General features: G+C 37.3%; 1 protein-coding gene across 10 annotated transcripts in view; it reads right to left on the reverse strand.

Annotated features, from left to right (window-relative positions):
* DISC1 (DISC1 scaffold protein) overlaps positions 1-14,380 on the reverse strand; it is a 203,721-nt gene that overhangs the window by 128,007 nt on the left and 61,334 nt on the right. For all 10 annotated transcript variants that reach the window (XM_071806308.1, XM_071806310.1, XM_071806305.1 and 7 more), the window contains 3 exons: positions 13,939-14,089; positions 10,990-11,113; positions 6,770-7,005 (listed from right to left, as the gene is read on the reverse strand). In XM_071806308.1, coding sequence (XP_071662409.1) covers positions 6,770-7,005; positions 10,990-11,113; positions 13,939-14,089 — 511 coding nt within the window. The remainder of the gene's footprint in view (positions 1-6,769; positions 7,006-10,989; positions 11,114-13,938; positions 14,090-14,380) is intronic.

The following is a 14,380-nucleotide window of genomic DNA, read 5'->3' on the forward strand; positions in this document are numbered from 1 at the left end:
AAGGCACCGTATCATCTTCTGTATACCTAGCTCTAGTAGCAGCAGTAGTATTGGCTGTATTTTAACCCCATAATTGTATTTTGGTTCATCTCTTGTAGCACGGAGACATGTTTCCTAACACGGTTTTAAAAATCTGTGTTAAGCTTTTTAAAGAAAAAAAAAAAATCAGAGCAGCATGAAAGAGCTCTAAGTCAAGGCAGTAAGGCAAATGCTGGTCCAACTCATAACACAGCATAGGAGCCTCTCGTTAAAATATTCAGGAAGATCTTTTTAAAAGTTTAAATTATTTTGCCTCTAACCTACCTACCAACATCAGCTTCTACTTGTAATTGTGAAAAATGCAGTTGTGATTCGTGCTAAGATGTTTAATGTTTACAGATACAACCAAATGAGGCACAGACTCTGACTCTGGAAAAAGGAAAAAAGGTGTTTAAGTTCTATGTAAAAAGTTAGGAAACTTGTTTATGAAATTATATTGATAGAGCGAACTAACGTTTTAAGGGTTAAGCAACTGCATAATAAGGGCCTACTAACAAGCTAACACTTTAAGTCACATAATTAATATCTAGTTTAGAGCTGTATGTAACCAATTGTGCTAAGAAAAAAGCAGGACTTCGTCGAATGCCGAGATAAGAAGTTTTACAGCACCAGCTGCAACCTTGAGGAGACAAGATAGCCAAGATTTACAGCAAAAAGGGGGCGCCAGTCTGGTTTCAGTTGACTTGGCAGCTTGGGTTCCAGCCAATTCATCATAATGAGCCAAAGGTAAAAAATTCACTGTGATGAAGCTGAAGAAGCCTTCATCCAAAGACCCTCAAAGACCCCTCCTCAAAATCACCAAGTGACACTGCGCAGACGCCACAGGGGAGGGTCAGGGAGGAGACTATGGAAATGGTTATCTAAGACTCATTTTAATAAGAAGCAGGGAAAGGTTATGAATATGTACAGGCATTCCTGGGGTTATTGTGAATATGTAATACCTTACTGTATTTAAGCACACTTCTTATTGTTAAAAGGTGTGCGTGTTGAGCGGAGCGAATCCCCCGCGCACCCAGCGCTGTTTTGCTTATGCTCTAATGAACACGTGTTTAAGGAATACAATTAAGGAATTGGATTAAACATTGTTTATCCATAGAAAAAGCGTAAGGTATTTATTTCACAATTAAGTACTACTAAGGTTGTGAAATCAGGAAAAAGTGCAGACAGCAGAAAATCTCCCAACAACCCAAATACCCAAGAAGTAAACTCAGAAGGTAAAGACTCCCAGAGTATCTGATCTGGCATTAAAAGTACAGTTCAGTTCTCTGCTCTCTCACACACAGGCCCAGCAAAAATCAGGAACATCAGCAGCCTGGGCACTGTAGTAGAAATTTATTGATGCTATAAAGCCATTTCACCCATCTGCTCTTTGTGCTATCCTTTTATTTCTAGAGGATATTTTTGATAAGTACGCATTTTCATGGAAATAGCCAAAGAAAACCTCAAACGATGTATTTTAAAAGGTCTTTCCTGGATAGACGGCATGGTATGTAGCAAACAACAGATATCTTCTTGAAAGAATAGGGTGCAATTTGTTTTGCTGCTTCTAAATACAATTCTTTAAAGCTAAGATTTTTGTTGAAAGGCTGATGTGAATAAATAAGGCTGCATTTGCACTTCTTCAGTAATTTCACATGGTTTGCTAACTGCTAATTTGACTAGAAATTTCATGTGGACATATAATTTGAAGGACAACTGAAGATGTACAAATCAGTCTCTCCTAATGACAGTACATGACAGCCCATTCTGAATGGCACTTTTCCTAAGTTTATATGTGAAACTATATATTAGTATTTTTTTCCAATTTTTCCTAAATAAACCAACTTCTCTAAAAAAAGTAACACCTCTATTTGCTTTAAAATGCTTTGGCCTCAACTGAAGTTGCTGAATGCTTTCAGTATATTCCAACTAATAAGGTTTTCAACCCCATGAGCATTTGTATTTCACTTTCAATTAATCCTTGTTACATGAGCTCCAGGCATCACTAAAGCAGAGTCAACTGGTTGCATAAAGCTTCAAGTTCAGTTCCTTGCACCACTGGCCATGACAGCACTATAATAACTAATATAAAAGAATAGAGAATTTCCCTATCTTCAGAAGAACCCCCACACCCACTGTGGAACAAATTCTTACTGATTAAAAATTGTTCCATGGGAAGAGTGGAAGAAGAGGTGGAGTATTCAATCTCTTTCAACCAGCATTCAGTTCTCAGACAATAGTACAGACAGAACTGTGCAATTTATTTTAAGGATGATATGCTGTACAGTCACATGCATACGTAGATAGAGATAAAACCAAAAGAGAAAATGCTAAGCGAAACTGAATATGAACAGAAGTATAACAGACTTCCGCAGTTTTCATTGTGAAATGAAAATAAACATAAAAGGAAACAACAGGTACTGAAAAGAATAAGTCGAATAATTAACACAGTCTTATTTTATAATCAGAAGAATCAAGCTACGCTAGTTAAAAACATATCCCTGAAATGGTGTCCTCTTCAGTAGGGGATAAGGCAATTATATATTTTGTTATCTTTTGCAGTCTCCGGAGAAAGTATTTCACACTGAAACACTGAGACCTATTTTACTCTGATTTCAATATGCCACGTTTAGTTAAAACACAGACATGTCGTGAGGCACACAACACCAGCTGCTCTCACCTTTTAAACACATCTCCATGCAACCTCAATGCAAGCAAACTGAGCTTTTCCATTGCATTTTCCTCATTTTATAATAATGATAACATCCTTCAGTTTACCAAGAATGAGTAGGCCCGTCCGGATAAGCAAAATGACCACATTCTGTGATCTCAACCTCCATGAGAATACAATATCAAAACACAAGCTAGCCTATCTGTTTGCACATGAATAGGCCAGGTTTTAACCTCAGTTTCCAACAGCCCTAAAGAAAGGGTCCAGGGCAACATTTCTCAGTTCTTCAAATTTAAAACATACTATAATTACTGACAAAAGTTTTTTGTTTTCAAAAAGACCACCACATACCAAAGATAAATAAAACACAGGGTTATTAATCTTCCTGAAAATAACAATGTTTGACAAGAAAAATAAGCTTAGAAACAATGCTCAGCCCAGTGTTACACTGACTTGCTCTCTTGCTTCTGCATACTTCTATCTAGGCAATTATTCTTCATTTAAGATGTCCTCTCATGTTCCCTGAAGTTTGCTTTAATAAGTTGTTATTTAATAGCATTTAGACCAAGAAAAGCAAAATAATTTGTATTTTATCGCGAGCTGCAAGCCACTCAATATGATTCATTATAGCACAGATTGTCTTAGGATATGCTTCGCATCAGCCATGTTGTTCCAGTGCTGAATGCAATTCATGTACCCAAATAAATAATTATGCAAAAGCACATTATAGCAGTACTTTACTAACTTGCACAATACAGTTAGAATAAATACACAGTATCTTGCAATCCAATACGCAGTATTTTGCAATCCAATACCCAGAAGCTTGTCATTTACAGCCCACCAATAATGAACGACTTTCTACATAAGCACCGATCTTTAGTGTATATGCATGAGTAATAACTTCATTTCTCAAACAGACACCCTTTAGAAGACTTATTTTTTTTTTCTCTGCAATAACTCATAAAGTGTACGTTTCCAGAAAAATCTCTTTCACAATAAATATCCCTAGACCTTGGAATTTAAAACTAATATGCTGAACTGGCTTCATCAAGTATTTTGAGCTGTTACCTCATTGTACAATTGCCTTTCACAAGAAGTACTGATTTAGGATAAGCCAATGCAAGTTGCAACAAGGGAAATTCTGACTAGATAAGAGACAAAGCATTTCACAGCAAGAGTGGTGACATGCAGGATGCCTAGCAAGACTCAAAATCTCCATCTTTGGAGATATGCAAAACTCAGACAGATAATGCCCTGAGCAACCTGATCTCACTTGGAAATTGTGGCTCTGCTTTGAGCAGGGTTTTGACAAGATTACCTCCTAAATTATTCTATAATTGTGGTGGGACAATAGGAAGTATATACACACCAGATGTCTTACTATCTGCTTTCTGCTTTGTCATCTTACAGAAAGATAGAACAGAACATGACTGGATGCAGATGTAAGATCACTGTACGTAAGGTATGATGGACTGCACAGCTTGAAAAGGAAGACACCCACCACTCTGTTCAGTTTAACAGCAACCTTAATTTGCATTGTTAATTAACCACAACCATTGTAGAAGGATATTATTCCCCTCAGCCCTTCTGGATATATAGCCTGCCCTCAAAGCAAGAAGTGGCATGGAACCCATGCTGAAAATGTGCCTGCTGACCGTCACACAAGCATAGTTCTGGGGATGCTTTCAGCCACCCAAAGCAGCAAGTGGTTTGAGGGGAAGAGATTTGAGAACTAAAGGCAAGAAAGAGGGCAGATGATAAAGTCAAGTGGTTGAGTCACACAGCTGGACTGGAGATTTCAGTCTGTGCTCCCAAGGCAGCTTGTGCATTTTTTCAATAGAGCAGCACGCACAGCATATACAAACTTGGGCAGATTCTGAATGGGATTTGCCAGACCAAGAAGCCACATCATGTAGAGAGAACACCTACAAGGTGTTTTTAATTCAGAAAGAGACATCATCTCCTGCAGGGAGAAGTTGCTGAATAGGCAGTGGTACCTTGCTGTTTTGAAAGGCTGCATCAGCCAGCCTGTGAGATGTTCCTACCAGCTCACTTTGCTTTTAAGTTAGGAAGAGAAGGAAAAAAAAATAAAATTACATTAAAAAAATCTAGCACTTCATCAATGGACAATTGCCAACTCTCTCAACAACTGTGACCACCAGGTCTCCCTCTCATGTCAGCTGAGTGCTATAACTATTAATCCTCTCCACTTTCATTCTTCCTGCATCTGATCTCCTCTTGCCTGTAGTCTTCTGGCCTTTTCACAGATTTCTGCTTTTGCATTCCTGTATACATTTAGGCCCGGCTTAAGAACTGTGATGGAGCATACTCCCTCGCCAGGACATTGAAATCCTTGGCAGGTAAGAGCTCACTCTGAGACTGTAGGTTCAGATCCAGACAGGCTTCAGATGACCTAAACGTAGAGATTGCACATCCTGAACCAAGAACTCTAGCCACCACATGACCATGCCGTAGGTGGGCTTCTACACCATTGCCATTAATTCTGGTCAGAAAAGGTTTTGGGATTTGATAAGAGCACACAACTATAAACTGACACAGGAGATATAAACTGTTCCCGAAGACTGTCACAGATGGCTGCTTAAGTGTGCTTACTTGTGCAGCCCAAAACAGCATTTATTTGTCCCCACTTGCAACAGGGGAACTGCAGCTACAGTGAAGAAAGCGTAAGCACTGGATCATGGGCCCTGGTGACATAAAGTCGATCAACAAACAAAACTAAAACAGGAAAGTTCCATTCAATGCATCTTTTAAAAATGAACAGAAAGAAATTAATTCTAAATCTTCATGAAAGTTCTGAACCCAGTTCAAATAATAAATGCCTGTATTCCCTCAATTGATTGTGTTATTCATGGTGCTGATGAGTGAAGAAATGGGAGCAAGCTCCTCCAGAGTCAATACTAATTTAACTCACCTTTAAAAAAATTCCAGAAAAGTGCAACTCAAATGTTGCATCAGCAATGTGAGAGAGAAAAAAAAAAATCTGAATATTCGTTAGTAAGCAAATCCAAAACTAAGAGAAAACTCAAATCAAAGCACAAGTTCTCAGACAGACTGCTTGAGACCTTTTATTCCTCAATCACAGAAACACAGGTGTAAGATACTATTAAAACAAACTAAACTTAATTTCTATAACCTTATTTAAAATTTTAAACAAACCTCAAAAGAGAGGAAAATGTCCTCTATGAAAGGTTCTGCTGACTTTGAAAAATGTGTGTACATTAGCACACATGAGCACCAGTTTCTCATGAATGTTAATATAACCAGACTAAATCCAATAAACATGAAAGAGAAAAAAATGTAAGCAACATAGTCATTGCTTATCTGGAAGAAATGCAAGTTAGGACAAAGAGGAATTTTATTTTGTTCTGGTGACACAGCAGCAGTAGCACTTTCAACATTCCATCATGAACGTCCCATTGACTGTCAGTACAGCTCAGGCCCTGAAGCACTTCTACTGCTTTTGTAAATAAAAATGCAGTTATTTCCAAAAGGTTACCAAAAGTAGCTACTTTTTCATTTAAAGGAACCATATGCTGTGCATTTAACTGTAGGTGTCCCAAAAGTCTCCACACTGTATCCCTTCCTCTGCTACCTCAAGTCCACTGACTCATCACATTGGACTTTATTACAACCGGAAGTTCACTGAAGCAAGAAGCATTTCCAATATTTATTTGGATGGTGCCTGGTACACACTTTCAGGTTGTGAGAAAAATGTTGTAATTACTGTTTTACTAAGATGGGGAAAAAATTCCACCAGTTAACAAGAAATAATTGAAACTGATGATAGGTATGAACAGCTGATAGATACGTGTTGTTTCTCTAGGTGGCTTTTTACCATTAGAACTATAAAGTGCAAGACCTTCAAATAACTTCAAAGTCTTCCTTCCTGAGTAAGTATATTAATATTAGAACTTCATCTGTTCTTAGAAAATTTTAAAGTGTCTGAATCCAGCTAATTAGCTGGCACAATTACATAGAAAACTATTGACAGTCAGTTCAACAGTACACTGGGAAAATACAAGACTCTACGTCACTGACAACATATTGAAATTTCGATACCTCTTTATTGTCCCTGGAAGATCCAGACTGAATGGAATTTGGTCAGAGGATGCTAAAGTGTCATCCACAGCCTTGCTTATTTCCTGCAGTTCTCTCAGAGAAATGCAGCCAAGTAAAGCTGTCAGTTCACACTCTTGTGACTGAATAAGCCTGTCTTGTTCTTCAATTTCTCTTCTTAGCTGTTGATCTTTTGCTTCTAATATGGCCAGTCTCGCTCGGAGGTCTTCAATTTCTTTCTGCAGAGAACAGAAAATGGAGTTTACTCTGAACCCTGTTAGATAAACGCCCCGTCCCTAGAAAAATGCAGTACAAGTTTCAGAAGTGGCATGAATTAAGGTTGTCCAATTTAGCACAACGTAAAATGAGAAGACATTATTTTGCTGACACACAAAAATTCTTAGGTTTGTTGTATTTAGAAACTAGTGCTTCCACAGTCAGAAACTCCCCACCTCCATTTGAACACCACATTTCAGGTTCCTTTTCCAACACCAACTCTCAGCCACCTTTTACCTTTAAAACACATGGGTATTTCCCAAGTCAAAAACTTCCCCCTTGCCCTCAACTCCCCCCCCGCCCCAAGGAAAAAAAAAAAAAAAAAAACCACCACACCAAAAAAACACCACCACAGTCAACAATGACAGCAAACACTCTTGTTACAGACTGGCAGCTGAATTGATCAACCAGCTAATGTCCCTGCAATGGTTCCTCTAGGTTTCCAACCCAACATCTGGCACAGGATGCAAGTGGTGAATCACTGACTGTCTGGCCAGTCCTTTTGATTATTAATATCTAATTTTAATTAAAAGCACAAAATCCTTCCCTTGACTTAAAATAACCAGAGCTTCAACCTCAGTTGCAGTCATCTTGCCAGAGGTTCAAAGCCTATGCATTCAAATACTGATGTTTCTTTCAAAAGCATTTTCTACTTTTTAGTTGAAAACTCAACAGATACCTTGCACCCAAGGAATAAGCACCTCATGAAGGAGTCTAGGTTGCAGAGTTAATAAAACTATTTAATATACTGCCCTTGGCTCATTTGTCCCAGAACTTGAAAAATGAGTTTAAAAAAAGAAAAAAAGAAAGAAAACGAACACAAAACAAAACAAACAAAAAAAAACCTAAAGGAGAACTACTTGCTATCAAAGTAGTTGAATGCCATACTGGAGAATTTGATTCTACATTTTTTACAGTGTCAACGTTTAAAGCATATTTTGAGCCACATATTGAATGTTTACCATTTTCCATACAACCAACAGGAGAGGTCTGTCACATACTATCTATAGACTCTCAACAGAAATCATAGCATATAATTCCATGCTCTGACCACATTCAGTCCAGCTAAAAATAAAAATTTATTTTAAAATAATAATAATAAAACCACACACACACCTTTTTCATGTAAATAACTAGGCATTACAAAACTGACATTGGACCATTAGGCATGACCATATTGCTTTTTAGGGTAATTCACTGCTTCACCCTCTATCTGTTAAACGGCAATAAGAATATCACTTCACCCAAAGTGATGTTATGGAGATAAAATTAAATGGTTTTGAATCACTCAGATGCCATGTTGATTAATGCTGTAAAAAGAGCCCACTCGTAAATTAATAAATCTACATTCAAAAGAGGGTTTGAGTGGCATATGGTAAAAGAGTTCTGGGGCCGAATAACGAGTAATTAAGATTAAAATGGTATTCTGAATAGCTGAACAAGCATTTTCCATCTTCAGCAATGTAGGAGACAGAGATCCAGGAAAAAAAAAAAAAAAAAGGCATGCTCATACAATTAAAGATTCTCATAAAACATACATACTATGCACAGAGAAGTGACTTCACCACTTCTTTGCTTTTTGAGTGCTTCACTTTGAAACATTAACATTTTTTTAATGTTCTTACTGTAATTTAAGTTTACTTCACTAATGCTCATTTTGTTAACAAACATTTTCAGGTTTGCTGCACCACAACAAGCTCCCTGAGCATCACTTGAAAAAAGAAACGGTCCTTGCATGTTGAAAGGTTGACTGGCTGAAAATTTTCAACTTGTATTAGAACTGTGCACTACATTCGTCAAATATTTTCCTCCTTTTTCGGTTTTAGATTTAGTGACAAGAGAACAGAGTGGCCCGTGTTTCAACCCACAGGCATTTGCCAAGGACAGAAAGGTCAGCAGGCCAAAAACATCGGTTTTGTTTCTTTCAATCTCAAATTAGGCTTTTAGTAGGCACAAAGGACAATTCTGTCTCTGTATTACTGGTTTGGGAACACTGCCAAAATCTTAATAGGCCCTACTTAATACAAAGACCTTCATATTCTGTGAAAATGTAGTAATTGCAATCACTGCAATAAAGGAACCTACATGGGAACAGAAAGGGAGATGAACAGAATTTGGTTTTATAAACACACTTTTAGTACTGAAATGTTTTTGCAACATAAATAGATAGCAGAAGCACACAATCTGCTTTCATAGAGACAAATCTGTTCTGCTCAGGAATAGTTCACAAGTATTCTTGGGAGAATGGAAATTTTAGTCAGTAAACTGGAATTCTCCCGCATTCTTCTCCAGAAATGCCAAGAAGCCTTTAATGTACTCTTGGTCAGCCTCCAGGGACAGATTAAAAGGACTTAAAGTCTTAGCGTGGAGCAACATTTGATATTCAGCTCACTAAACATAAGCTGGAGTCTTATTCTGTGGATTTGAGTTTAAGCTGAGATTTCTAACACAATGGCAAATCAAGTACTGATTGTAAACCTCCAGCTTCACTTATGGGCTAGTGTTCTCCTGGAAGCATAGATTGCAGTAGAAACATTAATAAGGTAAATTTTACATACTGTCACAGGCTCTCAAATCCCTCAAGACAAACGTGGAACCAACAGGAGAGAGAGTAGAAGGACAATAAAAGTCAGTGAAGGGCTGAGGAAAAAAGAAGTCATAACAATTACTTCAGATCACGTGAGATTTTGGGCAGGAGCAATCCTTAAGAGATGCTGGAAACCACCAAACATTAGAGGTGAGGCTTCTCCAGAAGCTCGAATTCATGACAATTTTGATCAAATGCTCATGAATTTCGTGTTTGTACAATGATGTGTTTAATTTGTCTTTAGTATAACTACATGGAAATAAAGATTCACCTGGAGCACATATAAGATCATTAACTGGCTTGGAGTCTTAAGTACAGAAGTTTTCACGTGAACATCCTGAGGTGACTGGCTGGATGTCTAGGTTATCAAAGTAGTTTTCTGAACACTGAATGTCGAACTACACTATGTCTCCTCTTAAATGTTGATGAAATAAATCTAAACAATACAAAGGCAATGTCTAGGATATAAAAGACATTTCTTCACCTAAGTAAGATTTTGCAATGGCCATTTAAGATGCTTTTCTGTATTTCTTTCTGGGTTTTATAGATACATTTCTGTGTACACAAACACAGAGATGATTATACTATCAGATCCACCAAAGGAAGAAAAGTATCAAAAATAATGAGATTTCAAGGCAAGACCACAAAAGAAGAAAACCAGACCTATTAGCTCTCCAAGGTGTCATATTGCTAAATGTGATCATCCAGGCTGAAAGCGAGGTGGAACAAAGACTTGTACTAGACAGTAAACTGAGATTTTCGAAGGACAGTGAAAAGAAAGAGCTAAATTTTGCTTAAAAGGCTCACAGATTTCAAGTTGGAGAGAAGCCATCTTAGAAACATTCCATTTGCCAAATTACCACATTGTGACATCACGTGTCACTGTACAGTTATTGTTGGCAAATGCTGACTGCTCCATGATGATTCCTTCATCCTTATGAAATGCATCAATCATCTTTCAGGAACAAAAGCTGGGAAATCATGTATTTCTAGTCAATTCTAACCAGAAATGGAGGAAAACCTTTTGTCTTTGAATCAAAACTTCTGAAGAGCAGCAAAATATTCAAATGGCAAATTAGAACATAAAGAGCACACTTAAAAAGATAATGAGGGAAGTTAAAAGCACAAACACAAGCCACTGAGCCTCCCAGTTCTGCTCCTCTGTAATGAGATTAACACAACTCCTGTGGCTGCCATCTCCAATCATCACTTAGATTATCAACTGGACTACAGCCAAGGCTATAATTGCTGCACAGAAGCAAAGTCACTATTAGAATAAATTTATTTAATTCTGTGTGACAGCTTACAAGCTTTCCCCCCACAGCACTGTTTTTCATAGGCAACTTTGCAGTCCTGTTACCTGCAACCATTTCTTTTCTTGAAAAAGCTGGTTTCGCTTCGTGGCTGAAACCTGCATTCTCTCCTGGAAAGCGGATCTCAAAAGTTTATGTTCGTTTTCATGCCAAAGCTGTGTTTCTTCATGTCTAACCGTTTGGAGGGAAAACAACAACAACAACAACAAAAAAGTTAAAAATCAGAATTATCACTGAGTATCAATGTCTCAAAGATTAGGCAGATCAGAATGGTACAATGTTACCTTAAGAGTCATAACACTCCATCACCAGAATGATTACATGATTACATTGTAAACGAATACAGTTAGAGAACAAGAGATTTTTCCTTGGCATATCTTCCTCTATTACTTCAAACATTTACACTGTTTTTGCAACACGCTGAAGAAGGAAAAAGGAAAACTTGTACAGCTTCAGGCTTTCCCCAGATTCTTCATATTTCAGAAATTTATCCATCACTGCCTTGAAAGAGACAAAACTAAGGCATGTCATTTCTAGCAATACAGGAAAGAAAAGAAAAAAAAAAAAAAAAATCACTCTCAGACAGAAGTTTAGAAATTTGCCAAAGCCATGTTTGCAGCTTCTGTCAGCTTTAAGAGATTACATTTAGAGATCATCTGGAGTGTTTGCTCCACAATGCCAAATCTTACTTCACCCTTGCATAGTGAGTTCTGTCCAAATCACAGTCAGTGGGATTCCTCACAGTGGTCGGTACAACCCTCAGCTGTAAATCTCTGCATGATTGGACCCCAAGGTAATCAGTGCATTACATTAAGTGTGAAGTCTATAATCAGCCTCTCAAAATGCACCTGCAAACAATGCAAACTGATTTTGTCCTGCACGTTTCTGCATAAGGGCATGTGAGCTTACAAGGCCAACTGCATTTCTGTCCATCTCTAGAGACAAGTTAGTGCATTTCCACATAAAGGGTACCGATGCTATTCAATATCTTATTTTAAAAAAACACTGTCTCAAACAAAGCATGTGTTTGAACCATGATTTCCCACTGTAATCTTGCAAAGCAAACACGTCCATACCACGTACAAAACATGCATCACAAGTCTGGTTTAGGCATGATTAATCACACAATTATGATCTCCATGCACAGCTGTTTAACAAGTGTGTAGAACAAGAGGTTCCCATCTCTTCTGCGGGACCATCAGAAGCCAGACATGCTTTACTCCCTCTGTGGGCTTAAGAATGTACTGAGAAAGCAAAATAAATCCTGGCACTAAAATAGATAGCATTAATACTCAAACACTTTTCATTTAAAAAGTTCTTAATTTGCAAAAAGATGCAACAGGTTTAACTACAGTAAAACTGCAATGATTTGGTCTTCTGTGGCTAGTCTGATTATATTTTTAACTTTCCAGGTCAAAAAAGAAATCTTGGGTATATTGGGTTTTTTCCTGATTCAAAATGAAAATAAAAACTGAAGCCTACAAGTTTCCTTTGAAGAAGTGGTCATGTTTTCCACCCTGTACTGCTTAAAAATACTATTGGAACAAAAAGATTTTAAACATCCGTTGAAGACCAAGTGTAACCTTTTGCTGCATCAAGAAGAGAGTCAAACCATAGTCAAAGCAGTGTGAAAAGCTACAAGAATCAAGTAAGAAAGAGAATGGGTGTCACAACAACAACAGTCAAAGTCAAGCTCAAAAAAGGAGTGTGCACAAGACAGAAAAATGAAGAAGATATTCATCTGACCCTGAAGAATGGCACCGCTCTCAGATCTGTGCAAAGAGAAGAGTTACAGATATAATCATCCAAAGGACAGGAACCTTTCACAAATGTATGTATTATATGAGACATATATTTTATATATGAAAATACATTATATATACATAAAGCAGACTGTATTTCAAGGATGCTTTAGTGACATAGTTTCTACAACACTAAGACAACACCATCCCTAAAACCAAAATCTTTATTACAAATTAATGCATAGATCAAATGTGTGTTAATGACAAAACACAGAATGTTGTAATCTTTAAGGAACAATAAAACAGCCTCTTAGAGCCTCAGAAGGTAGAGGAAATAGCTCTGAAGAAGTTCAGTTTGTTTTAAACCTGCGTCATTACTAAATACTACAAATAGAGGCTAAAATACCCTTAAAAGTCTCAAATTTCACAATAAAATCCTATTGTCTGTACTGATTTTATATAATTTTCATGTCTGTCAAAAATTACACCCAAATGTACACTGCATCCTTGACATGTACAAGGTGCCAGAAAATAAAAGGTTTTTCCTTCTTTCATTTGTGCTATTGTATTTGAGAATAGCTTCCAATACCTGCGAAGAATTCTTACTTCTAACAACGTTAACCAGTGACACAGCTGAAGACAAACCTAGAAGTAGGGACAAGTTTTGCTTCCTAAGCTAACTACCTCCCTTGGGTCATCCAACACATCTTGCATTCCCCCAATCTTTGAAGATTTTAATCCCTTCAAGAAAAGGCTGAGAATTTATTTTTGTTACTTTGTACAGCACTGAGCACATTACTGCCCCCCAACAAACAATGCGTAAAAGGAAGCTCCAAAAGATCTATTCATATAAAAAAAAGAATCTGCTTTTAGTTTATATTTAACCATCCTTTCATTGCCTGAAAAGGAGCATTAGAATTAACTCCATGGGGAACTGTTGCTCAAGCTGCCTTGCTGTTGTATGCTCAAGCTGCCGTGTCAAGGATTCAGTCTCATTCCCAGTCAACATCAGTGAGAAAAGTTCCATTTAATTCACCAGTTCATCACAATGTTTTTTAGGGCAATTCTGAAAGAACTGAAGAAAGAAAAAAAGGGGGGGCGAGAGGGGGTTTCCATAAACAAGCTCCACACTGATATATTAGAAGGTCCTTAAAACTCTTATTAAAATTGTTCAAAATTTATTCTTAAATTGTATTCTGCATTTTGAGGAAAACATAAACATCATTTTACATAATAAGAAATCAATAAACTTACCGATGCTCAGCAGCCCAGTGCAATGCTGCTTGAACTTGGGTAATAAACCTATGCAAAAAGCTGTTAACTGAAGGATGCCTTGAAGGAAGCTGAAATTTTAAAGAATTCTTCTCTTTCTCCAGTTCTTCCAGTTTCCGTCTAAATTTATCAGCTAGAAAATAAAACAAAAGTTACTTAAATGACAAAAAGGTTCCATTTTACCTGAAGAAGAAAAAAGGTCAATCAACAAGAAGTCAAATCCACCTCAGAGACAGTTGTTCCCCTTTTGATAAAATATATGTCTGTTTTGCTCAATGATGAAGTACTAAGACTACAATGGAAACTATCAGATAACCAGGATGTTAAGCTACTTTCTTCTATGACAAGGACAAAGCTGCAGGCTTCACAGCATTTTCAGAGTTTTAATTTGGTGAGGTTCCGAAGAACTGGCTCAAAGTTCATT

Source organism: Patagioenas fasciata, chromosome 3 (assembly GCF_037038585.1).
Source record: "Patagioenas fasciata isolate bPatFas1 chromosome 3, bPatFas1.hap1, whole genome shotgun sequence".
Lineage (NCBI taxonomy): Eukaryota > Metazoa > Chordata > Aves > Columbiformes > Columbidae > Patagioenas > Patagioenas fasciata.